The sequence below is a fragment of the Harpia harpyja genome, chromosome 12 (assembly GCF_026419915.1).
Source record: "Harpia harpyja isolate bHarHar1 chromosome 12, bHarHar1 primary haplotype, whole genome shotgun sequence".
In the NCBI taxonomy this organism is placed as follows: Eukaryota; Metazoa; Chordata; class Aves; order Accipitriformes; family Accipitridae; genus Harpia; species Harpia harpyja.
The window spans coordinates 32026568-32053674 of record NC_068951.1 but is presented as its reverse complement, the minus strand read 5'-3'; the positions used below and the strand labels follow the sequence as shown (position 1 = coordinate 32053674).

At 47.4% G+C, this 27107-nt stretch overlaps 1 protein-coding gene across 2 annotated transcripts in view; it reads right to left on the bottom strand.

Annotated features, from left to right (window-relative positions):
- The window catches only part of P3H2 (prolyl 3-hydroxylase 2), a 75982-nt gene that overhangs the window by 9924 nt on the left and 38951 nt on the right, over nucleotides 1-27107 (bottom strand). For both annotated transcript variants that reach the window (XM_052804423.1, XM_052804425.1), the window contains exons 2-7: nucleotides 7654-7800; nucleotides 6567-6756; nucleotides 3625-3756; nucleotides 2307-2449; nucleotides 872-961; nucleotides 337-377 (exon numbers count right to left, since the gene is read on the bottom strand). In XM_052804423.1, the coding sequence (XP_052660383.1) occupies nucleotides 337-377; nucleotides 872-961; nucleotides 2307-2449; nucleotides 3625-3756; nucleotides 6567-6756; nucleotides 7654-7800 (743 nt within the window). The remainder of the gene's footprint in view (nucleotides 1-336; nucleotides 378-871; nucleotides 962-2306; nucleotides 2450-3624; nucleotides 3757-6566; nucleotides 6757-7653; nucleotides 7801-27107) is intronic.

Here is a 27107-nt window from a genome sequence, read left to right as displayed (position 1 = left end):
GTCCTGTGGCAAACTGTTTTTCTGGTAATGGAAACAACAGTTTCCACCAGCAAAGCACAGACACCAACAAACCTGAACAGCACCACTTGCCTCACAGACCAAGTTGCCTCTAGACCATCGCTGGTTTTGAGGCACTCAGCTAAAATAAGGTGCTTGTGGGAATGTTTCTAATGGTAAGGGGCAAAGGGCCCTAATTCAACCACGATGGTGTTCTGGGGTGCATAGGCAGCAACCCCCCCAAGTGGCATGCTGGTACCCCATCATGGGCACATCCCCTTCACCCCACTGAGGGGACTGGTGAAGCTGCGGGCTCAGCTGAGGCGGGTGGTGGCTCACCTGTGCTCATCCTGGCGGGCGCCGTACCTGTTCCAGTAGTTCTGCGGGAAAAGAGAGAGGTCATGCTTCTTAACTTAATGCTCCAGCCAAAGCCAGGGATCTACCTGCTCTGCCTCGCACCCCGGGACATCAGCCAGCCTCTCTGGTATGGATCCAACCCACACAACTTTGGGCAATTGCCTGGGGTCACCAAATTGAAAATGTAACCCCAACCCAAACTGGCATCGTATGACAAGTACAGAGGGAGCCCGGCTTGCCCAGCCTTCTCTGTCCCACCTGACCACCATGGCAGTGGCTGAGACACAGCCAGACACCACGGCAAGGGAGCTGGACTGGGCTGTGTCTGCTTCTCCTTCACCCTGGGAACGGCTGCCTTCCTTGCTTTGCCATCACCATTATGCCATAGGGAACAGGCCAAGACCCAGCTCCTGAGTCACCTATACAGGACTCGCTTTATAGGAGAGGGGAGGGGGGGAAGCTGGTCCTATAGCTGTGAATTCCTAAAGGTCCTCGCCGTAGCGGACCCAGGCATTACCGGTTCTGTGTAGGTGTACCCGAGGCCGGCCGCAGCCACCTGCAAGAGGTGAGACTCCAGCTTATGGCGCCGCAGCAGCATTTTTGCTTCCTGAAAAGAAGAGGAAAAGGGGAGTAGTTGCACGTGTAGCTTTCACAAGACACAGGCAATACATCTCTGCTTCAAGAAGGGTTTGCTTTTCACGCAACACCGCAGACTCCTATGGGGCGAGGGATGCTTGGGTCATGCCTTAGAGCAACCCTGGACTCAGGGCTGAGCCGCTCACTACATTACAGAAGGGGAGGTGTTCAGCAACTCATTCAAGAAGCCTGAATCCCCAAAAGAGATGTTCATAGCTGGCAGTGTTGAGCACCTTGGAAAGCCTCTAAATATCTGGGCAAGAGGTTGGCCAGAGAAGCCCCAGCTGCAGAACGGGAGGCAGGTTCAGGCTGGCGGAGCAGGGACCCTGGCTGGGCTGTGCCTTGGTTCCCCACCTGCAACGCGGAGCCCATATAGCCTGGCAGTGGGTGGGCTGCAGCATCACAGCCTGGGATGCACTCAGGGCGCTCGGACGGGGACCACAAAGCCCAGCCAGCTGGAAATAGTCCATCAGAGGACTTTTTTTGAATGAAAAATTTGTAAACAGAACACTGGGTTTTCTCCTAGAAAATGACTTTGCAAAGCAAAAATCAAATTTTTTTTTTACAGAAAACTTCAAAACACTTGAAACAATGAAATGTTTTTGTCAACTTCAGTTTTGTACCTACATTCACTTTGCAAGGAGAAACAATAATTGTTCTTGTTTTCTTTTCTATCATTTCCCTTTTCTTTTTTAGCATTTTACCAGATTCACCTTGATTTTCCCAGAAATCAAGGAATTCCCAAGGGAATGGAATGGGGAATGAGCCTCAGCAGGGCTGTGATGGGATGGGAGGAACTTCTCCTCTTCTGCATTGGTTGTTTGACCCCATCCTAACCCTGTGATAGCAAAGCTACCCCCGCAGAACAGGCTGAGCACTGAACTCCAAGCTCAGTGACTTGAGAGTAACGCTGACATCCCAACCTCCCCTTGGGAAAATATTTCTCAGCCCCCTTTTAACGGAGGTTGCCCTCTGCTTAGTGCTTCATTGCATTCCTCCTCCACATCTCCTCCGGAGCACTGAATGAGAGGAGGGTTTATGTTGTTGAGGCACTCGGTCATTACCCTCCCTGCCCTTGCTTGGGCTTTGCTAAGCTGAAGTCCCCAGTTAAAGACGATCCTGCCCTCCAGCTTCTCCCCTACGCCAGTGACTCTTGACTTGCACCCTGACAATTAGCATCACCAGCTAGTCCAGCATCTCCACATCTGTTTCCAAAGCGGTCCCACTGTGGGAAAGCTGCCAAGCTGCTTTTATTTCCAGCCGATGCTTTTGTTAAAGCCTCCCACCGAGGGCTCTTAGGTGACATTCACTCTCACCTTCCTGGGTTTGATGGTGTCTGGATCCATTGTACCTTCCAACAGGCCCTCGTAATAACCTGCATTTTCCAAGACATCTTCATCGTCCGGGTGGAAGAGGAGGTAGGACTTGGCACACTCCAGGGCTTTTACATAGTCACCGACTGGGAGGCAACACAACAGTTGTCAGGGGGGGCAGAGGAGGGCACAGCCCCGCCGGCGGTGCTGGGGGCTCACGCAGAGCACGGCGGGGCAGAGCCGAGCAGGGGAGCCTGCAGAGAGGGACGGCACAGCCTGAGCTCTCCATCAGCTGAAGGGTGAGCCCAGCACTTTACAAGGCTCTTCTGATGCAACTTTGTCTTAACCCCTCCATTTCGCCAGCACGGAAATTGAGGCAGAGAGACACAACTTCTCTGTGGTCATGCACAGGTCAGATGGTATCCAAATTGGATCCAACTGGATGGGCTGGATGTGGATGCTGTCCACCAGCAAACTGCCTCTCTTCTGTGCAGCATCTCTCAGGGCTCTGGAGGGTTTTACCCACCACATTAAACCTCTAATTGGGCAGAGGAATAAAAAAGCCTGTACACCATGCACGAAGTGCTGCTGACTGCTCTAGCTTTCTTCCCATTGCATTGATGAATGAAGAAGCTTTAGGTTTCAGTAGCAATTTTGACCCTCACACATTCTGCCCTTTTCAGGAAAGAGCTCTTAGCACAAGCCTGAGATAGCAGAATTTTGCCTAGATTTTCTTTTACATAACGGAACGTAATAAAATACCATACAGATCCACACAACTGGCAGTATTTTATAGCACTGCCAACTCCTGATATTTTGCAATGTTGCCAACTCCTGCAACTTTATTGTGAATCTTAAAATATTTGGTAATTAGCAAAAATTGGCACCTTGAGATAAGCTTGGGCTAACTTGTGTATCTGTTATATATTAACTTAGAAAATGTATCAATTGGTTTCAGAAAATGTGAAACATATAAATCCCCAGAACTTTAATATCAAAAGGCAAATGAAAGGACCCTAAAAAAGCATGATTTATTTAAAGAATAATAATGTTTAAGCTAAAGGTTGGTCTTTTAAAACCTCACTGATGATTTAAAACACTTTTACAAAAATACTTGATTTCATTTCAGTCAACGTGACTTTTGAAGAGACAATTGCCAATGATGTCCTTTGCTTCCTGACTCTTTCAGACCATGCCGCTGCATCACTGTAGCACAGACATCATGGGGAAATATCCTGATTTCCACGTGAAACAGTTCAAACTTGTACAAAATGTAACAAAACTCAGCAAGCACCATGAGGAACAGAAAGACGGCCTTTACCTCTGTAATAAGCAAACTGTAAGTAGTCGTAATGGAGGGGAAGGAAATTTTCGATGGGCGAGATCCGGCCCGAACGTGTGGCAAGTTCTCGGACACAGTCATGTTTGCAGGCCAGGACTTGCATGTAGTGATCTGCCAAGAAAAGAGGGAGAAGACCGTCAGAACTGAGAAGGATGGTGATGGGGCTGAGATGAGGACAGACAGGGGTTAAGTCTCCCCAGCTGAAGGACATGCAACTCATGCTGTTCTGGCCCAGCAGGCAAGTGCGCACCTAGAGAAAGAGCTCAGGCTCCTTCCCAAAGCCAGTGCAGAGCTGCAGTCACATTTTTGCCCCCCCTTGAGAAATGCCTTTCTCCGTCTGTCAACTGTAGAGGGAGCTTGAGCATCTCTTTTGTGTGGTGGGAACTGCTGCTTCTGCTCAGGAAAGCCAGATGGGTGCAGGGACGTGCAGGTGGCAGGTAGCTCTTCAACCCCGAGAGCCAAACCAAAGGCGAGGACACGCACAAAGCAAGTGGAGATGTGAAGACAGGGTGGCCCCGTGCTGCCACACGAAAGCCATTGCCACACTCCCTTCCTTCAGCTCGTCTTTAATCCTCTCCTTTCTGCAGCAAGAAAGCTCCTGAGGGCACGGGGAGGTTTAGGTAAGAGGGGTCTGTGCAGCTTCTCAAGCATGGCCAAGCAAGGCATCTGCACCGCAAGTCCAAAAGGTCTAAGGTGTAAATATTGGCAGCAAAATCCCCATGTTTGCTGCTTCTCAAAGATGAGATATCTCCCAGGGAAACCCAAGCACGTGGTAAACATCTGCCATTAGCAAAGTTTCTTAATTGGTAGGAGTCCACAATACAGGCGTTGTATCAGCTGTACAATTTCGAAGCCAATGCTGACATCTGATTCCAGTTTGGAGCCTTTGCTGTAATGTACTTACAAATCTACTCTGCTTGCTCTGTCTCTGTACATCATTAAAAACCTTAAGAAACAAACACAGGCTTGAAAAAAAACATGCGCTCTGCTACCAAAGCATTTCTCAGAGCTGCCAAAAAAACAGCCTGAGGAATTTGCAATGAAATCAAGTGGAAACTCAAAACAGTCCCCATTTGCTCTGGGCAGGTAGTCTGAGTAGTTATATCTGATTTACCATATACATCCAGGGTATTACATTAAGGAAAGCAAGAAGGAAAAGGACATAAATAATTCTGTTGTAATTTAAACATATTTAATCATCCTAGACCTGGAATAATCCATCACTGAGAAGCACTGCTTTTTCTTGGTACTGTCAAGGTACCCTAGAAACAGGCAATATAGACTGAAATCAATTCACTGAAATGCATCTGTCCCTGGGGTGGAGAGGTGAGAGTGTTTCAACCCCATGCAGCAGCACAGCAAATCAGCTTGGGATTGAAAAGAGAAATGAGTTTTGAAGAAACTTAAATTCTTTTCTTGGTGTGTTAGTGTTCCCACTCCCTGCTGAAACATCTGGGGCTCAGCGCCGTGGACCCAGGGGTAAACTCTGGATTATGCTGTCCTGTAAGGAACCACTTAGTTCCCTATAGCAAAGCAGTTGCATTACGTGTATTATTTCCCTCGGTGTGCCCTTGCTTCCCTGTTTCTTTGGATGCCTGAACAGCCCTAGGGTTTGGAGTTGTTATTCCCGGGCATATCTGGCCAAGCCAAGTCACAGCACTTGCAGAGACCATCTGGCTTGTTCTCACTCCCAGGTGATGTGCTAGGTTGAGGACCACCACACCATGACCACGTCTGCGCTCTGCGTGGTCCAGCACAGAAACATCTCTGCTCACTGGGGCTGCACTCGACTTGCACAGCACAGAAACAATTTAACAGAGACCAAAACCTGTTTGATGAGCAGCAGCTTTCAGTGAGAAGGAAGGTGGGTTTTCTTTGCCACTGAAGGCTGCTCTCTTGGAGAGCTTGATATGACCCTTGGTGTTCTGGTCATGGCTTTAAAAGCAGACATGATCAGCTGACAGTTACACTGGTACCAAGTCAGCCCTTTTACAACACTTCTCATATTTTTTGCATGGGTAAATAAACCCAACAAAGGCAGCTTCCCATCTGCTATGTTGGTGGTTTCTCATCTTGGTTGTTTCAATCAGATTTCCTGTCTCGACACAAACAGAATTATGCAACCCCCAAAACCAATCTGCATCTAAGTGAAGTATTTTCCACACAAGAAGCAAAACTGCAAACCTTGATGCAACTCCAAGACCATGAACAGATAAATAAGATTTCTGTCACCAAACAAACCTTAATTTATTGCTCTTCTTTCCCTTACAACTAATTAAATGTAATCTCATTTATACTCAGAATGAACCATTTTAATCCCGTCTGGCTCAGAGCCACACGTGCAAATCTGAAGATTACGTAGCAATGTTCAATTCTCTCCAGAGATTTCAGTCAAGATCATAATTAGGTGGGCCTCCACTAATGACAAATTCATCCTTTTGGATGGGGAGGTAATCTATGTTCTGAGCCTTTTTGGCAACTTTCCTGGCCATCTGGAGTGTGGCCAAGAGGACTCTGCAGCTCTCTTCATATGCACTGAAAAACAGAGACAATATAAACAGAGGTCAGCAATGTCTAAGATTCCAGTGAGGTATGTGAGACTGTGTACAGGGGGAAACCGAGGTAGTTTATGTTAAAGCACCTATACTTCCAGCTCTTACGGAAAGGTGCAAATGCTCCACATATCTGGAAATGCAATTCTTCTAGCCCAGCTTCTATTCAGGACCAAAATGAGATGTTCTAGTTCCCTGTCCTCTGGGTTTGCATTTTCTAGCCTCCCAAGTGCCTCCTGCAGAGTTACTCACCAGCAGCAGTGATAGAAGGGAAGACACTGCACCAAATCCAGCCAAAGGCCCAAACTCAATAATTAAAAACATTGCAAGGCCAAGGGTGAGAACCCTAAAGATGCAAAAAGATCTCACCTGCAATAGCTTCGTAGAGGCCAGCCTTATATTCCAGGTACTCGTGCTCCTCAAATCTCTGCGGGCCCTCGCACATGATCTGGCAATCTTCATCTTCGGAGTAGTACCCTTTCAATGCGCGCTCCAAGAAGTCAATGGCCAGCTCATACTCCTCCTTATCGTAGTGCCTTACTCCAGCACTGTAGTCCTCCTGCAAAGTAGGTCAGCAGAAGACAAGACTGTGAGCGGGCTATGCTGCTCGGACCACAGCATCCTGCCCTTGCCAACTGCAGGTGCCTCTCAAAAGAAGGTACAAGCAGGCAGGGACAGAACGATCTCCCCAGGTACCTACCAGATGTAACCAGTTGTACCAAACCATGTTTAAGCTATCAATGGACTTTTGGACCAGTGGAACCTCATAAACCTGCCTAAATGCTCTTCTGAACTCCTCCATACTTAGGGAATCCTGGATTATGCATTATGTGAAAAAACATTCCTTTTCTTTGTTTTTACCCTCTGACCCAACAACTATGCTGAATGCCAATGGAAAAGACTGCTCTTGACCCAGGCAGATCTGTCTGGGTGCCCTAGTGAGCACCTCCATTAATTACACCAAACAGCCAGTCTTGCTTCCTTGTGTCTTGAGCAATCAGAAAGTTGGGGGTGGCCCTGGCATTTGTGTTGGGCTTTCGCCTTGGGGAGGTGGAAAAAGCTGTCACTCTCCAGCCTGCCACCCTGCCCAGGTGGGAGAACCCGGCTCAAATGAAACACACAGAAGCCAAGATGTGACTGTCAGTGCCCATGGAGGCATCCATCAAATCTGCCTGCTGGTGTGTGTTCACAGCCATGGATGACCCCAGAGTTCCCTGAAGAGAGGGACCAGGCTGAGGACATAGCCATCAAACGAAGAGCGGAGAGTGCCTTGAAAAAGCAGGAGCTGGCTTGCCTTAAAGGAGAGTGCTGAAAGGGAGAGTTTGTTTAGCTGTATTGCAATGCGCACCTCGGCAAGAATCTCCCCATTCATAGATGACGGTCTCTTGGCCTCCTAAATCTCTTCTCTCCAGACTGCCTGACACTTAACCCAGGCACCTCTTCCACTCAGACTCACCATGTGCTGCTTGGCCTCCCGGTCGACCAAGCTGACCTTCCCTGCTGTAGTTTTGTAGTTCTCAATGTCCTGCTGTATCTCCATGTGCTCAGGGTTTGCCATGAAGAAGGTGTGAGCTGCATTTGCTGCCTCGTCCAACTTGTTCAGCTGTAACAAGATATGAAAGACCAAGTGAATTGGTGATGTAGGACAGTGAACACATCAGTTTATGCTGCGCCCTCTGACAACTATACCTTTGACACCCTTTTGACACCACTGTGCTGGGCAATGAGGGGATAAACAAGGAAAACCTGAACACAGAAGCTAAAGAAAACAGCTGAAATGAGAGGAAAGCCCAGTGCAAGGGAAATCAGAAGAGGTGGAGTTCCCAAGAATCAGACAGGTCACTTATCTGTCTGCAACATGGTCGGCTGATGATGGGGTCCAGCCTATTTTCCAGCTGCACATCCTCTGAACTCAGCTACTCCAACCCCCTGCACAGTCCCAGGTGGAGAGATGCTCTCATGAGATATAAGACGGAGAGAGGAGGGGAAAGCAGCTGCTGAGACTGCTCTCTCTACAAGCCTTGGAGGCTGAGCTATGTCCAGGCTAAGGGCTTCTGCTTGTAAATGGGGTCTTGGGACCATTTATTAAGCTCAGCTGTGTATAGCTGAAAAAGGCCAGACTCTGCTGATAGTGGCAGAGATATAAGGAGGAGTTTATCTTGGTATATCCAGTTACTTTGGATTTAGAGATTCAGAACTGAGACCAGACATTAGTTTCACCCTGGAGAAAACCTCGTAAACAAACAGAAATACTAGTGCTAAACACACCCACAGCAGCTGCCGGGAGCTCAGGGAGCAGGACAGATGTTCAGGTGAAACATCTGCATGACCTAGCAGGACAGAGGCCACTTCCATAGCTAATGCACTTGCTCCTGAAAGAAAGCCAACACCACTGAGTACCAGCAAGGTGCAGAGTCAGGCACCTGGGATATGTCTGCAGTCTGAGCAGGCTCACCCAAAATTGTTAGCCAGGACCAGGCTGATGCTAGCCCTGGCAAGGCTGTGTCCAAGTGTTCTCCTTGATAGCGAAACCCACAATGAACCCTGTGCCACTGCTGCTAGGCTCCTCCTGAGGCATCGGAGCCAGCAAGCTCAGGCATGTTTATGCTATGCTGCCGTCATGGTACAGCAGCTCACCTGCAAAAACCTGCACACATACCCACTGGACAACCTGACTGGCAAAATGACAAGAACTGAAAAAAGAGACCTGCAGAGAAGCATGAGCTTTGCACCCTGTTATCCTACATCTGGAGCGAGGCAGAGAGGCCATGTGAGGTGAGGTGAGGCCATGGCTGCCCTCGAGACCCTGCTCATCCCCAGGAGACAACGGCGGCTTCCTTGGGGCTCCTTAACACTAGATTAATACTTGCATGCACTTAATAAGCATCAACTATAGCTTGCCTTTCGGCCAAGCCATGAGAAACACCCAAAACCTCTTTCAGTGAGTCCCTCTGAACTGCATAGTAACCTGCATTTCTTGGGGGCTCAGAGAGCGCATACAAACATTCATCACCAGCCAGGCATATAATAACTAGTTTCATCTCTGATATATGATTATCTTCAGAGATGTGGCTGAACTGTCAATTGTCTGAGCAGCCACCTCATCAGCAGGTTGCTTGTTACCTCTGCAGAAGTGTTTGCAACCATTTTTAAAATTAAAATACACATCTGATAACACATGAACTCCTGTTGAACCAAGTGGGATTGACATCTGGGTGAAATCATGGGGACTTTTCCTTGAAGGATGCCCCTATGTATGTATATCCTATGGCAATTCTGCATGTGCGGCTTGTGAAAGCTTTGTGGTGAAATACTAAAGGAAAAAATGCAAAGGATTTGCTCAGGGCGCTTGGCTGGAGCAACAGCATGGCAAAAGTCCTTTTTTATGCCAAAAGGTGCTCTGAGCAGGACTAGCTGGAGTGCAGCAAAAGTGACAGGTTCAATTTGGCTGGACAAGGAGAGTCCCCGTGGAAGCATCGAGTCCATACCAAATCACTCGGCAAACCTGCTCCTATTTGGAAAGTGGAGCTGTCTGCCAGCATTAATAAAATACCCCAGTTGTTTAACTGGCAGAATGTTGCCTCCTTTCCTACTGCATGTAAAGCTTGGCAAGACTCATGAAAATACAGGGTGAAGACATGCATTATTTTTGTGAGGTAACCTTCTCTAAGGGCGCCGTGGAGGGAGCATGTTTTGGCTGTGAAGGAAGCAGCTGATGCCCTTTGAATCTCTAGTCTCAAACACAATTTCCAAGTGGCAAATATTAAAAAATTACTGTAACAGGTTTCCTTTGGCTTTTCCTCAAAACAAGATGGAATTAGAAAGTGCAGCAAGCTGCTGAAAACAATTTTTGCATTAAAAAAAGGAGATAGATATATAGATGATGGTGATTGGGAGCCCAGCTTAAAGGCGAGGGAAGCGGGGAAGATGTGGAGCACAGTAGGACACGCACCGAGCCTCCCGGCATGCAGCGAATCCCCTAGAGCAGCGCCCAGCACTTTCATCTGGGCTGTTCAGATTAGGATGAGCGCAAACCTAGTCTGCAGAGCAAACAAGGGGGCTACCGTCAGTCAAACTGGTGGCAACTGGAGACATAACGGCTGTTGGAAATCACTGGCTGAGCGTGTCAGGGATGCCTGGGTGATTCTGATAGGGAGACACTGAATGGGAGCAGACACCCAAATCTATGAGGGGATTTGTGAAATTGGCATTTTCATATCAGACGAGCCATTCCGGACATGCTCTCACATTGCTCATCGGGGCATGGGGACGTTTTGAAAGCAGGTGCCCCCATACATGAAGACCTTTTGGAGTAAAAGCCCAGCCATTGCCACGGGGCCAGACCCACGCCAGGCGGGTGCTCTCCTAAACCCTCTCTGCTGCTCCCGCTGCTCAAGCACACCAAAATTGCTTGTGTGGTTCCCAGAAAGGCTAGGGCAGAGCTGGCCAAAGAAGCACGCGTGAATACCTCCAAAAGGAAGATGAAAGCTCTGGCCAGACGGCATCTCAGCCCACTGCCCAGACCTGCCCTTTGAACACTAAAGCACCACTGTGCTGCAATGCCCACAGAAACGCAAAAAATTTGCCTTGTGTAAACTTCAGAAGTTTTTAGGGATTAGCTCTGTGCTGACAACATATGTAGGGAAGCCAGCTTTTACTGCAAAAACAAGATCTATTCCAGTCCTTCGCTTGGAGTTTTCCTAAGGACATCACTCTCCAGAATAACACCTTGCCTTCCAAGCAGGCGAGCAAAATGACTGTAAGAAATTTTTACCCAGGACAGCACAAAAAAACCCCAAACCCCTAGAAATATTTTTTTTTTTTAAAAAGAGACGTTCCTATTCAGAAACATACATCCCATCCTGAGAAAGCTCATCTCAAGCTAATCCCATCCTGGAAAAGCTCATTGCAGCTGGACAGCATCTGATACAGGATAAAGGACTGACCAGAGCGTCTCATGATGGGAATTTTCAGGTCATGCTGAGTGTAGGTGGGACTGCCACTGCAGCCGGTAATTAGAGAGGTCGAGATGGGGCAAGAGGTTTCTTGGAGACATATGAGCTGCTGACCTGATCCAGAGGACTGCTATTAAGCCACTATTTGAGCTGCCTGGGAGAGTTGCATTCTCCCATGCCACACCACAGATTTCTATTCACAGACAGCATCCTGTCTGTGCAGACTTAAAAGGGACCAAATGCATCTCAGCAAGGGAACTGGTCCCTCGAGAGGCAAGCTGCAATAGTCTGTTGTGGGATGATCCTTCTTCCTTTGGTTCTAGCTCCTTTCCAGAAAGCTGTCAGAAACTGTCACAGATCCTAGGATGGGCTTAATTCTCCCTGGAAAAAAACCACACCTGTGAGATAGGAAGAGTATGATTTCTAGACACAACAGAAAATCCCTTTCCCACCCTTGAAACAAGGCTTACACTGTGTCTAGTCCTGCTGGCTCTTCACAGCAGAGATGACCTTTGGATTTTGCTAAGTGGACTCAAAGCAGAACATTTCAACTCAACACTTTTCAATTTATCATGTCCCGTATTTGCCTTAGAAACATTCCAGTAACACAAAGAAGCCAACAGCTGCTAAGTTTTGGGGAGTTTTTAAGTGGATGCATGTATATAAAAGCAAATTCCTAACTGGTAAGACACATTCAGAGCCTAGCACTGACGTTCATTATGAAACACTCTGGGGAAACTTTTGCCAAAATACTCTGAATTCACAAGGAGTAGGATATTTTGGTGTTTAAAGGTCTGGGCTGGGACTCAGGACACCTGGACTTAGTTCTTGGCCCTGTCACAATCTCACTGTGCAGCCATTGGAAAAAAACATTTTGTTTTCTTTGTGCCTGATTTTCCATTGTTTTAAACGACTAACAATAAAAATAATAGCATTTCTCCCACAGGGTAATAATTTTGTTTATTTAGATGGCAAGCAACTCTGGGACCATAAGCATATGCAAGCACGTAACACAAGGCGATTTTGATCTTCATACAACTGTCACTGAATGAAAATCAGCAAGGAAAAAATGACAACTGTAGAATCACAAACTGAGTTCGTGCTCTAAGGTCTGCTTGTTCACCCCACTGGAATGAGATTGCTGGACTATCACTGCAGCTTTGCACCAAACCCTGTGTATTTTGGCCAGAGAGGACACACAAAATCAGAACAGCAGCACTGAGAGAGCCCCGGGAACACCCTGTCCGTTTTGATCTTACCATGCCAATGGCTAGAGCCAAGAAGGGGAAAACACAACACTTAAGTGCTTCTGTGTTTTGATGCTGAAAAATATTTTTTTTCCTCATTCAAATGTAAGGAGCGTTTCATTTCACAGAAAAACAGGGAAATTATTTCAAGCAGCAAAACCTCAGATTAAAGAATTTCAGCAAGTTGCAAATGCTCAGTTTTATTCCCATCTGGGACAGTGCTGGCCTGGACTTCAATGGGACTGTGACTTTCAACTTGCTGTAGTGGCTTGGATTAGGAAGGCTGTTTTAACTGGAGCATTAGACAGGACCAAACACAGGCTGGAGAAAGGACCTTGAGTGAACATCTTGAGCATCACTATACAACTGATGCCAATTCTCATTGATAGCCATTGAGAAAATCCTTTATGGAGCTTTCATGGGCTGCATGATGAAACACGTAATATAATGTTAACAGTCCCTTAATAGTTCATTGTCATTCTGGCATCTGCCAAGCCATGTATCAGCCAGTAAACTCCATGCTGAGCAATCTAATTTGTACCTGTAATACCGCTGTCACCAACCTGCCGTGCTTAGGAAATAAACTGCCTCACTGGAACATGTCTAACTTGGTGTTTGATTTTATCATCACTTCGGCTGCTGCGTCCCTCAAAGAGAAACACAGCGGCTTCACCTCATCATTAATGCCCACCCAAAACCAGCTCAGACTGGCTCAGCTCCACATGCAGGCATGTGCTCTGAATTCACATTTGCCCTCACTATTTGCAGATGGCTGAATTCTGACCAAAGCCCCTCTCATGCCAGATGCTCAGCAAGCTTGCATAAACCCCTAGCCCCTTCCCTAGGAGATACGCCACACAACAGCACTGTGGTTTAGCTACAATGACCCTAAACTTGCAGTCCTTAAAGTTTGCTCTCTGGTGCTTGGCAGTGGGGACAACAAAGTGGAACAGGTGCCGTACCAGGTCTGTGAGATGAGCATCACACAGCTTCACAGTCTGCTCATGCAGCCAGGCGGCACGGTGCGCCGTACCACCACCACTTTGCTGTCGTTGAACACTGACATAGTGCCATTTATGGGGGGAAGCAGCTGTAGCCAGAACATCTACAGGTACTCAGGTGCTCCCAGCTCACCCTGAAGTTTTCAAGGCAAAAACAAGGACAAAAGAGGTGCAAAAGTCAGAGGATTTTAGAGAGAATGTAGCCAAAGCAATATTGATTCTGACTGCCTGAGACAAGGGGTCACAGGGCATGACATAACCAAGACCTCAGACTATTTTTCACAATGAGTTCCCATTTCATTGAACATATTATCAGATATTGGCAACTGTCATGCATTCTGTGACTGTAATCCAACCTGTTTCTGTATTAAAGTATCTTCAGCACATAAGATATAGTTTGAATTGAAAATTCTTTTTAGGTAGGGGAAGAGAAGTAAGGCTTAAACACTCAAAAATGTGTCAGATCCCTCAAAACCCCAGCGTTTTTTGCCATGCCAAGACTGGACCTACCTGCACATAACCTCAGTTAATTGCTAAGTGCATGAGCTTGGCATGGAGCTTGTGAGAAAAAATTTCAAACCATTCAGCTGACCTAGAAACCAAAGTCTCAAACCTCCCAGACAACTCCTGGTTTGCTGAACAGATATTGTTTTTTTAAACTTTTCCATAGCTCCACTGCTGCTGCGTTGTATCAAAGGCTTAGTGCACTGGGCTCTGCAGAGGAGGGAGGCTCTGGAGTCGGTAAGCACAGATAACAAGGGAAATAAAAGGTTCAGTGTCATGAAGGATTAATCTCATTGTGTCTATGCAGAGATTACTGCCTGGGTGAGTAGAAGCAAGTAGCAGTGAGATGACTATAAATAGCACGTGACCTTGTCTCAACTATTTTATTATTGCAAATAGAGAAGGAAGAAATTCTCCAGAGAAGTTAGTCAGGAAATTTTCCCTCTGCTGATGGGATCGCACATTCACAGAAAGATGCTTGAGCTGTCTGTAGCCCACAACGGCACCCGCTGACCCCACAGAAGCACTAAAATCAGAGAGCAAGGCAAGCATATAGCAGAAGAGGGCCTTAGTCAAGTGTAGGGAATAGGTACCAAGTGACAAAGATGTGAAGCAGCCTTTGAGTTCTTTAATACACCATCCTCTGCTCTCCAAAGAGTTTACAAGTTTCTTGTCTTCCAGCTCAAGATAAATAGGGTCGGTCCCTGTCCTTGCTACTGCTGTGACAAGGGGCAGAAGTGATGCCTTCCTGGAGGCTCCACATGCATCTTTTCAGAGGTCTTCTCCATTTGCAAAAAGCTGACAATCTCCAATCTGCTTTGGACGGTTCCTCTCAGACCACCCCAGAGTGCCTCACTGTGTGCTGCTGCTCACCAGTCGCTCTGGTAGACCCAAAGAGAATTGGCACAGGGAAACTTCTCCTGAGAAAGGAAACTTAGCAAGGCTTGGGTTTTTTTTGTTATTCCAACAAACAATTTTTCAGTACACAAACATATGCGGATTGGTAGCTACATGGTCAAAAGACCTGACTAGACGTTGAATTAGTCTCCAGAAAGTGGCAGATACTTGGAAATTTAAAACCAAACTGAACAAACCACTTCAATATTCTTCATGGAACAAATTCTTTCAATTAACCAAGACAGAAATCAGATTTCCTAACCAATCTCTCATTTGAGACATGCTGGCAGCATTTTATGTAAGTGTACATGTGTATGTGCCGAGCAGACTGACTGCATCCCCCCACCTGAAAAGGCCATTTTGCATTGAGAAAGCAAATTAGTCTGTGACACTTCCTTCCTTCCCTCTCTGACATGCTCCTCTTAAACTGTTCCCAGGCAGGTAAGAATGAAGATTTTCACACATTACTGGCTGTGCATTGTATGCTTCAGTGCACACGTGGTGTAACAGATACTGCACAAGGAGCAGGGCATTACTCACAGCAAGTGACTTGCAAAACCACTTCCCAGCAGGAAGGACCCTTTCCCCATAAATCTCAAACACACTGAGCCATCGCAGGATTCATCCACAGAGCAAGCAGTGGGAAATGTGTTTGTGTTTACTGAACCTTCGATCTGACTGATGGTGAAAAACAATCTGAGCCAGATTTTGTCCTGTGTAAACACTCGGTTCTGTCTAACATATTCTGATGACAGCTAAGTTGTCTGTGAAACAGTATTTTCGACAAGGCAAAATTCCTAGAATATGCAGTGCGGGCTCTCCTGGAAAAAAACAAAACCCCTAGAACTGGGTTTTCAAAGCTTGGGTGAGAAGCCCCTTGTAGATGGGATTCTTCCCTCCATGCCAGTAGACAACAGCCGAGATCACAGACAGGAGCTGGCAGTACCCGGATTTCAGCACACTACTCTGTGCAAAAAAAGTCATTTCTATCAGCTGACAGCTGGCCAGTTGTCCCCTTCCCTCCAGCTGCAAACATAAACCCATGCTGCCAACACGATGGCCACGCCACAGTCAGTGGTGCAAAACACCCTGCACCCTGGACCACGGGCTCTGAGCAGCTCCTCCAAAAGCTGTGTCTGGCTAGAAATGGGGTCTTTTTCTATTTTTAAGGATGCCAGCATAATCTGAAAGCTAAGTAAGAGCTTCCCTTATAATTTTTACTGGAAGAGGTGGGATGGATTCAGGCCTCAGGAATCTGTGCAGATGGTTACCCATGAGGCTCCTATATCCCAGAGTTTTCCTCGGTGAGGTAATTAGAGATGAGCCAGTGGGCCTTGGAGATGAGTAGCATGGGAGAAGCCAATACACTTACAGACTAATGGCAACAAGCAGTGCTAGATACCAAAAGGTGGGGGGTGTAAAGCCAGCCAGGCTTTCCAGAGTGGAGGTTTTCTCATGCATGTCCTTCCTCCTGTTGTTATAGCATCCCTGTGGCAGCCCCAATCATTGTACACCTCGGAAAGTATCAGTCAAAGATTAGCCCGTGTGTTTTAAGCTAATGAAATCAAGCAGCTGGGAACAAGCAGTATGTGACTATACTGTGGGCCACAGCCTGTTAGACAAATAATGAGCTTTCATCTGATATATTGACTGATAATTGACAGAGAGGCAGGTGGTCCTCTGCAGAGAGTCTTGGAAATAACCTGGGAGGAGAGAGGTGAACCTTGCTAAACCCACTGGCAAGGAGCAATGGAGCCCTTTGCCCGTGAAGGGAGGAAGGTCAAGGCTGGAATGCTTCAATCTGATTAAGGCTAAAACTGATCGCATGCTTTTAGGGGAAAAACAGAAAACAACAAACTTGGCAGGCAGTTAAAAGGGTTGAGGGGTGCATCATGTAAGCGTGAGTCACAGGAGGAAGCAGACAGGCCACTCTCTCCAGCAGCAGAGATGCCACGGGAACATAATAATACTCTACGTTTCCACAAAGTCTTCCAGCCTTAGGAACCTGAAGGCATTTGATTTGGGCCAGAAACAAAGCAAACTCATCTGTGATGAAAGAACTGAAACAAAGTGATGACATGGAGGTGGAATGAGGAACGCTTAGGAGAGGATCACTGCACGGTGCTTTTGCAGACAGTCTCACGGTGTCTAAGATCCCAACACAAGTATAATCCACAACAGTCATCAGCACAGAAATAAACTTAACAGTATTTATTCCAAGGAGGATGAAGGCCAAAGCACGCTGCAGCACATCTCTACCAAAAGACTTCCCATCAGTACAGGAGTTCATTAAAACAACAGCGACACACAACCTCCTCTCCCAATGAGTGGATGCAAGTTATACACTTGTGACTGAATTGATTAACAAATACTACACAAGCGATGGTGAATAACCTGGGGGCTGTTCATGACAGGCTGATGCCATCCATGTGCCTACAAGAATAAAGCAACACCTTATTCTGGCAAACTTCTGGATACCAGTACCTCTGCCTGGAAAGGATCGATGGCATTTCTCCAGTATGTTTGCAAGAATGCAGCAATGGAAGTCAGAGACTGGATCCAAAATTAGCAGAACTGTCACATATTCTCTGTTTTCCAGATTCTGCATTTTTCCTGCTTTTATGTATCTTCCCTTTCTGAGACCCATAAAGCAGCAGCTTTACAGTTTAGATGTGAATTTTCTCTAGCAACCTGCCTCCCTGGACATTGCAACTAGTTGAGCTGCACTGGTTGATAACATAGGCACCGGGGCGGACTCCTAACCAAGCTGTCTCCATGTTGGTATCTCTGTAGAAATAATTACTAAAATATCTAAGAAAAACACAACAGAAAAATCTGAGATAAACAGAAAAATTCTTACAGAATAAACTTTCCTCCCTTTCCAGGGTTTAGCAATGGCTCAGCACCTTTGAAAAGAGGCAGACATTATGAGCTGTTGAATGCCCTTTGGGAGCCAAAGGTTCCTGTGAAAATGCATTTGCTGGTCTGCTGTTACTCAACATCATCCAAACAGCTCTGCGTGCCCCTAGAAAACGCCCTTCTGAGAGGACGCATGGATTACTCATGACCATCCTGGAGCCAGGAAGCCACACTGAACTGGTGATAAAATGATCCTCCTTTTTTGCAGCCCTTTTCTGATGTAAATAGAGTTCTGTCAAATGACTTATCTAAGCCTTGTCCCAAGCCTGAAGACTGCCTCTCCCTACCTTTCCCTTCAGCAACAGAAAGGTCATCTCCTGAAGAAGGTACTGACTGACTCTGACAGTGATTATAGTCAGTTTATTTTATGAACACCAGAGCGTTTGTTTGAAAAGCAGAGTGCATAGCCCTGAGGGCGGGCTGCAAACAGGACTGTGCTATCTGAGAAAGAGGTTGTTATCTCCGTCTGCCCTGAGCTATGATGGGACAGCAAAGGGAGAAGCAAACAAACCAGAAAACAAGGAAGAAAACAGACTCATAGCATATCTATGCATTGTCCCCTCACCCAAAACCCTTGCCAGTCTTCAAGAAGATGGTTTTAATTACCTTGTTTTTTCCAGACACAATGTTTCTGGAATACCTTTTCCAGGGCTCAAGTCATAAACCAATGGATCACGACTCGCAACTGCTGAATGCTTGGAAACAGTTGTGATGGACATTAGGGCACTGCAGACCTGATTAAATAAATCATTAGATCACCATTCCAATTCAACAAGCATTCTGCAAAGACTAAAGATCTACAAATCAGGGGTGGGCTTTGCTCACCATGAGGGGAACTGACTGATACCAAGGCGAAGCAAACTGAGCTTATGCCTTAGGTGACTTTGGAGAAAACTGCTACCATCTTTGAAAAGAAACTTCTGTGCTGATCTGATAGATTCACCACTACTGGGCCAGCATCAAGGCACTGCATTGGAAGCAAAGCTTGCAGAGAAAGGGAGAAAGTACAAGGAGGGAAGTGAAAATATATCTATAGTTCTGCAACATAATCTCAGTTGGTCTGGAAAGCAAAGGAAAGCTCTTGCAAGGGGCACTACTGGTACGGGCTGCCAAGCTAGTCCAGGCCAAAGGTTCATGTAATCCAGGAACCTTCCCCCAGCAGTGGCTAGGGGTGGACACTTATGGGCAGAGCGTAAGGACATGGCAGGTACACAGTGACCCTCACACACAGGGTATCATCAGCAAAAGCAGCAGCTTACAGGCTTCCTGAATCAGGATTTGCCTCTGGACCACTGTGCTTAAAAGCCACTGATGGACCTGTCCTCTGGGGAGCTGTGTAATCCTTTCTGGGGAACATTTATACAAACTGCAATAAATAAGGGATTTGGGAGATTTTAAGATATCAGTATATTATTTTCACCGGAAGAGACATGTGGCTGAGAAAGACCTACTATTAGGCTAGGATAGAGTTTTCAGAAGACATGGGGGTTGCTGCAAAATACATCTGCACACAGATTTGCACACCTGGAAAGCAAGAGCCATTGCATCAGCACTGCAAACTTCCTTGGGTTCCTCCAATACTCATTACACTAAAACACAAACCAATCTGAGTAAAATGGGGATGGGTTTTCCCACAAAAATGTATCTTCTGAAATGAAGGCAGATGAAACAGGGCAGGGAAGGGGGCCCACAACCCACCCTCTCATCCAGGACACTAAGAGCACAACAGGTCTCAAGGGTCCTCTCTTAGTGGGCAGGATGAGTAGGCTGACATGAGATGGACTCTGTTGATTTCACAGTGTAGCAACTGCCAGGCCTGTTCTCAGCAAAATCTGACCCTGCAAATTCTGGAGAAGAGGTCCTCTTTCTTAAGAACTTGTGACTGGTGCAGCTGAGGTTGACACAGGGAGTCAAAGCAAGCTGAAGAACCCACTTTCATGCACTTCCACCTGCAGTTTATCCAGCACTACCTAAGAAACATGTATTTCATTTGGAGAGGATGTAATTCTACCCTTGCAAATGTGACTCTTACCCTACTCCAGCTCCCCAAGCTTTGATAAGCACTGTTACTAATTTGAGAAAGGAATGGCTGGCTTTGAGAGAAGAGTAACACCAGCCTCCAGAATGACACCTCCGACAGCCCAGGGGCACGTTACGGAAAAGTGCACACTGCTGCTCAGCCTCTTGGTGCAGCTCCAGCATCTCCTGTGGAGTTACACCAGGGCAAATTTGGCTCGTGCTTCAGCGAGCAAAGCCACATACCACTTGGACAATTGCCTCCATACATGACACACACCACAAGTCTCAGCTGGATTTGCTGCTTCTGAAATGAAAACACTTTGCTCGCTTTCCCCAGCCGTAGCTTGGTAATCATTACTAAACACTTATCAACTAGACGGCCTTCATTTCCTGAGAGCCTGGACCTAATTACACCAGGAAACGCTCCGCTTTTTCTTCAGACACTGAGAAATGTTGGTTTCTGAGCCCTCCTCCTACAAAGTCAAACTTTGCTCTGGTTAGTAGAGGGTAGAGGAGGGAAAAATGCAGCCAAATCTCAAAAGGCAAATTGCAGTGATTATTCACAGAGATGCCCTGGCTTCACTCTACATCATTAATAACAACAATAAAATGTCACAGCCATTTCATCTCCCCTCCATCCCCTATTAATCTTAGCTGAGCCCTGTGAGGCCCCTGCAAAGAGGTATCATTTTCCCCGGCTTGCAGGTAAGGAGTCCGATGTCTCATGGCAAATCAGAACCAGATCTCAGGGTCGCCGGCTCCTAATGCCATTCCTCGAAGGAGTAAAACAAGCCCCCTCAGCTCCATTTCTTTACCAGGACATTCGATCCAGCAGTGGGATGAAGGAGCCTTTGCCAAATGTGCTGCACACAGAGCAGCACTTTCAAATCCCTCCTTTGTGCCACGGGGCTGGCTGGGATGTTGAGTTACAATCGCCCGCTTGTAATAGAGCTCAGAATATCACCATCAGATCAAACTGTTGGTTAATTAGTGTACAAAAAACCCCCTACAAATGCACAGTAGCACCAAATCGCAAGATCTGCTGCAGCAGCAGCATTGGTTTTACCCTGTGAGCTGCCCAGGAGCTGCCGCCTGTCCCGGCGGGCAGCCAAGTAGTGGCTGCGTGTGCCACATCCGATAGAAGCGACCTAGAGCAAACCTGCTTGGGCAAGAAAGGCAAGGAAGACTTGTGCTAAGGTGTTGTGCTTCCTCTGGCTGAGTTTTCCAGGCAGTCTCACTAATCCCATTATCCTGGCTCAGGAAAGAGCCTACAGAAAGGCAGAGCAGAGCTGGTGGCCCTCCCAGTGCTGCAGTTTTCTCTTTGCAAGAGTTGGTGGAATGGCATGGGTTGGATGTGTCAGCTCCCAGTTTGGCCAGTGCATGTGTGGCCAAAGGGGTGACCCAGGAGGAAGTGGGCAGGTGTCTCTCCTTGAAAGCAACCAAGAGATGTGCCCTCTGCAAAGGGATGATCAGCAGCACATCCCACATTTCTGATTCTGGGTTGCTCTCCTACAAGTATGTACCTTCACCTTTCTTCCTCCTCCCAGCCAAAAGCTAGAAATAAGACACAGACCTATTACTCTGGGCAAGAGCAGTCCACAGACTGGACTCCTGGGGACTGGTATAATCCAGAAGGGAGGCCAGAGCATCAGAGCCAGCACTTCCCATTGATCGCTCCAGCGTTGGTGACCAAGCACCAAACTGGAAGCATTGAACAGCCTGAATGAGAGAGAGCTGAGGTTTTTTGTACCACCATCCTCCCTGGCCTCTCTCACAAACACGTTGCCAGTGATGCAGTTTATTTAGAACCCACAGTACATAATTCACATGGCTTGGAGATTGCAAGCCTGTGCCTGTATTTCCTTGGCATGCCTGCCTGGACTTTCCCTGCAGATCCAGCACACCAGGGAAGTGCTACAGGCTCTGGGTGCTTTGGCAAAGCACCTCTTACCCCTGATGTATTAAGTCCTGACCCTGCAGCTCTACCATGCATGTAGCAACTTCTGTGGCCCTTCAGCAATGCGGGTCTTCCCATTTCAGGCCGGCAGACGACACTTTTGGGAGCGCAGTGCTTTGCGGTGGGGGAAGAGCTCAGTCCTTGGGCAGGGAGGCTGCTGAGCCCTGACACTGCATCCCACATGGGCTGCTGCTCAGGCACAGGGACATCTACAACAGTTGCTTGCAGAACAGGGCTTCAGAAAGACTTGTGTTCACCGCTGGAACAAACACAGAGACAAAATACACCGACATCTACCTCTGAGCAGATAGATAAACGCTTGGTCTGCACAGATTCCTGTACTGGGGACAGATGGATAGAGCCAAGCTGGATGCCAGCCACAACCTGGACAAACTTAAACACATACAATGTTCAGCTCCAACTTCTGACACTCCCATGGCCCTACTCACGGGAAACCCTGTGGAGACACACTCCTCCACAACCTTCTTCACATCAGGGGCTTAAAAGCATCCGCGGTGGTGGTCTCCTATCCAAGCACAGGCTCCTCAGTTTCTCAGCTCTCACCAGCACCAGGAAGCAACATCGTAAAGGATGCGTGTGTCATTTGTAGGCAGAACACAGGTGTTTCTTCCATTACTGCTTGCTTTTCTCTGCCTGCCTGAGATGGGGAAAGCAGCTGCTTGGCGTGGCTCCAGCAAAGGCTGGCAGCCCTCCGGAGAGGGACCCCCACCAGCAACTGTGGGATGAACAGCAGCCTGGAGCCTGCGGGGAGCCGGACACAGATACCGTGCAGTGGTGTACACGGGTGGTGGTGTCTCTCACAGGGATGCTGGCAGGGATCCCCCCCGAGCACAAGCTGTTATTACTCACAGCACCGACACGTTCTGCATCCCAGCTGCCAGCTGCAGCCCCACCACTGATGTCACCCTGGCAGTCTGAGAGACATTACCCGCTGTCTGGGGCAAAACTGTTTTCTAGTATGCAAAAAATGAGAAGCTGTCTGCCCTCGCTGAGGACACGGCTGAAGTCATGCTCCTGCCAGAAACCAGTGTCTTCCGAACACTTCCGAGGGGAGTCTGGGTTTCTGCTTTTAATTCCTGGCTCTGGTTCTGACTTACTGGGAATTCTTCTACCAGTCACTAAGCATCTCCATGACTCAGTTTCCATGTTAAAGAGGAGTATGAACCTTCTGGCCCAGGCTGCTGGGGAAGTTGAATGACAGCATTCAAATACCTTGGATGACGTTTCAGGCCTTAAGACATTGCAAGATTTTTCTGTTGATCTTAAAATTATGCACCGGTCTCCTGTAAGAGCTCACTCAATCCTTATAAGTGGCTCTTTGTCACTGTTCCCATCCACACCCTGGTTCCCCTTTCAAAGGCAAATACCATAAAAGGCTGTTTATTGAGACTGAGATCTAGAAAGGAAAAGTCAAATAGGGTCAGGCTCACTATGGCTTTGCTGCCCTGAGCTGCAGCCAGGGAGAGGTGGCTTCCCACTCCCCCCGCGATCCATGAGGAACAGCAGCCCGTCTGTCCAAGGAGCCTCCGACGTGGGTGGGTGACTCCTGCCCCTTTGCAAAGAAACGTTTCATCTCCAGTGGAAATAGCTAAGACGGAAAAGGCGGATGATGCCAAGATTAAGAAAGAGAATTAGGAAAATAGCAAGCGTCCCTAATCAATCACACTTGGACAGTGAGGGTTTTATGTGCACAAAGACTTCACTTAAATTCTTTTCTGCATTTATCCACTAGAAAGAAAAATATCTGGTGGCTGAGGAAATTGCCAGATGTTGATTCACCCTTGCTTTCTGCAAATGTTTCCATTTTGTTGAAAACCCAATTTGGAAACTCAGGAACCCTCAAAAAAGAATTTATTTATTTATTTTTAGAAAATAAAACCTGCAAGCAGCTGCAATGACAGCACATGATGTGGATGAAGGCAGAGGAACTCTGCCATTTAGGAGACTTCATGCTGCTAACTTTTCCCTGTCCTGGAGCAGCAGAACCAAACCAGTTGCTCTCTCTCTGTCTGGTTCCAAGTCTGGGTTTTCCCTGGCATGGGGAAGAGAATGCTTAAAGAAACAGATGTGTCAATGCAGAGATTTTTTGAAAAAAATATGGCTATCTATGTTAATAAACCTTATTGGTAAGATCCTAATCATCATCTGGTTCACAAAGGTCCTTTAACTTGGTTAAAGATGATCCAGGGCCACAACTGAGAGGGGCAGAGACTGAAATAGAAGCCACAGAAGGCAGCGAGGTAGCCAGGATATAATGACATCCGATGGGGCTTGTCCCAAACACCTGAGTGGAAAACATGAGCCCTGAGAAATCCCATCACGACCAGTGAGAAGGATCTGCATTTTGCATCTCAGTCCAAAGACAGCATCTCCAGTACAGCAGCCCCTTAGAAACAGCTCAGGGGTTATTCCAGTATTAACTTTAAGACATCACTTAGGAAATCATCTATAACTTCATATCTCATCTCTCATAAGATCCAAAGAACAGTTGCTCAGCCTGAGTAATCCACAAAACGTAGAGCCTAACCAGGAGGTATGGCTTCCCCAAAAAACTAAACCCATATCCTGGTTGCAGCAGGCAATGGTACACCACCAACCATGCCGTGAATGGTATGTTTCCCTGGCCCTGCACACCACCACGCACCACTAACTACACCTCGGAGCATCCCATGCTGCAGAGTGCAGGAGCTGCACCACTTTCCAACATTTCTGTTCTAAATATAAATTTACAGCCAGCTACTGATCGATTAAATATGAGGGGGGAGACCAAGTCACAAGTCTATTGTCTCATTTACTCACTTAGCCTCCTGGCACATGCACCTAACCATAATATTGCATTTAATTTTGGTTTTGTTTTTAAAAAGAATCACTTTGGACTTACTTTCCACAAAGTCCTTCTGTTTGATTTAGTGCACAACAGCTGTTCACTTCAAGAAGCTGTTGGAAAAACATTCATCTGCTCCCAGACCAGACTACTGTTAAAAAAGCAGAGCATACTTCTAAAATTAAGTAAAGTAAAGTAAAAGATGCTTTAAAAAGTACAGATATGAAGAACTTTTGACAAATGTGTTTTGGTCATTGCTGAGGTTAATTCAAAACATAAATCACCACAGGTGTAACTTCACTGGAAACATGTGGCTTTCCATCCAAAAATAAATCTGGGCCACAGAATCCGCACAACCTAAATGGTGACTCGGTTGGCAAACAGAGGCATGGACACACTTGCATAGCTAGCACCAGTAGTGCATTCAGCCCTCTGGGTTATTATTTACAGATGTTTCCTATGACAACAGCATCCCTCCCCTCCCGCTCTTTGGGAGAGCTTCCCCGGCGCAGGATGCTCCTGAGCCTCTCCCTGCGTGGGGAAGCACAGCTCACTGAGCTGAAGCCGCTCTGCAAGCCCATGAAACAGGGAAGAGGGCACAGGTCTCTTGGTTGCATTGCAAAGCCCAGCAAAGCGTGGCATGGCAGGGCTCAGCCTGGATGGAGCCTGTTTCGGGGCCCTGGGCTGTACCTGCAAGCCCTCGAGGTCTGGCAGAGGGTGCTCAGCTCACGCTGATGGCTGCGGCACAGGTGCGTGCAGCAGAAACATCCCAGGAATGACGTAAAAAAAACCTAGTTTCCAGTGACAGCAGCAGAAAGATCTCTGGCTGTCAGACCACAAACAAGCTGGAGACATTTCCCTTCCTCATCCTACTTGACACAAGACCTGGGCCAAGCTCCATCTTCAGCAGCTCTCCAAAGGGTTTACCATGAGACCATCCATATATCTGATTCCCGACTGCACATAGACCTGTCCTTGTACTAGCAAGGTGAAAAGGCTCTGATTTATCGGGCACTGGTGGCAGAAAAAGCACTGTCTTGTGATGGGTCAGGAGGGATGACACCAAACTCCAGTTTTCCGGCAACTCCAGGCTGGATTTTACACCAGACCAACAACAGCAGTAGCAGCTTTCAACTGCTCTGGAAAAAACAGAGTTGCTTTGAGTGAAGCACCAGGAAGGGCCAGAGCCCCAGCTGAGCTTCTTAATAGCTGCGCACCTTGGTTTGCCCAGGTTTGTGGGCAGGACAGGGTGGACTTCTCACTGCAGCTCGAGATTCAAACTCTCCTTCAGGCATGGGCTGAGGGCTGCCCGCCATGCCTGGATGCCTTAAACCAGGGCTGCAAAGCAATTGCCGTGTCTCACTCACATGCCATATCGCACACTTTTCTCATGTGCCCAACAGGTTAGCTGGCTTGCAAGCACTTCTGGTCCCAGGCTATGCAGGGAAAGGGGTCAGATTTACATGCGCATTAACTGCACAGGAGAATAGTCCTCTTCATCTGCCCTACCACCACTGAAAAGTTGTTACTTATGTGTCTGATGACAGTGGTCCAAAGAGCCATCTCAGAGCAGGGCCCTCTGTGCCAGCTGGCCAGGGCTGCCCCATACATGTACAAGAAGGTGGGTAACTCCTTCTCCCATGCCCAAGTCAAGTGAGGGCTTTCAGATGCCCTCACCCCGGAGAGCTTATGAACAAGGTTAAGGGAAGGTGCCAGACACCAAGTCTGGAAGAGAACAGTGAGGATGGGAAGGATACAATAAAGCCTAGCTTTTGGAAAGCAGATGGGCCCAAATCATGCAAAAAGGCTTCAGGATCCTTCAAGCAGGAAATAAATTATGACATACTGTCATGTTGCTGTGTCAACAGCTGACACATTGCAGCAGGATAACTTCACGGACTCCCACGTTATTGTAAAAACCCTCTTCGAAATTGCAGAGCTAGGGCAGAGGAGCTTCAAGTCTTGCAGAGCAATGGCTCTGCAGAAGTCCTGCTGCTGTGGGAGACCTCAGTCCCTCAGGAACCAGCCTGTGTAGAGGAGCCACAGCCAGCCTGCCATCCACAGAAGGCATCTGGGGCTCACCACAGACGGCTGCTGATACAAGACCAAAGCACCAGCCTCCCTTCCCTTTCCCCCTCCAAGAAAACAGTACTCTGACCCAAAATGCATTCAAAGGGTTCATTGTTGTCTGGCCGGCACACACAATGCTTGAAGCTAGCCTGGAAGTCCTCAAGGTTGTGGACAAAGTTCTGCATGTCTCAAGCAGGCTACAGCACTTTTGAGAGTCTCCTTTATCCTTAAGAGGGGCTTTTTGTTTGCTTTTAACATTGTGCACCAGAAACAAAACATTCCTCCCTCTCCTGCTGCTCTCCCTCTCTTTCTTATCAGAAGCAGCCACTGGCATTTTCACCGACAAAATCGCTGGGCTGTTTTTCTAAGGGTCTGCATATTTACTTTCTCTGCTTTTTTTCAGCAGTGGGATGCAGGAGCCAAATCCTTGAGGCCCACAGGGTCCTGCCATGCTGGAAACCAGGAGGGATATCTCCAGGAAACCTTGGATTTCATA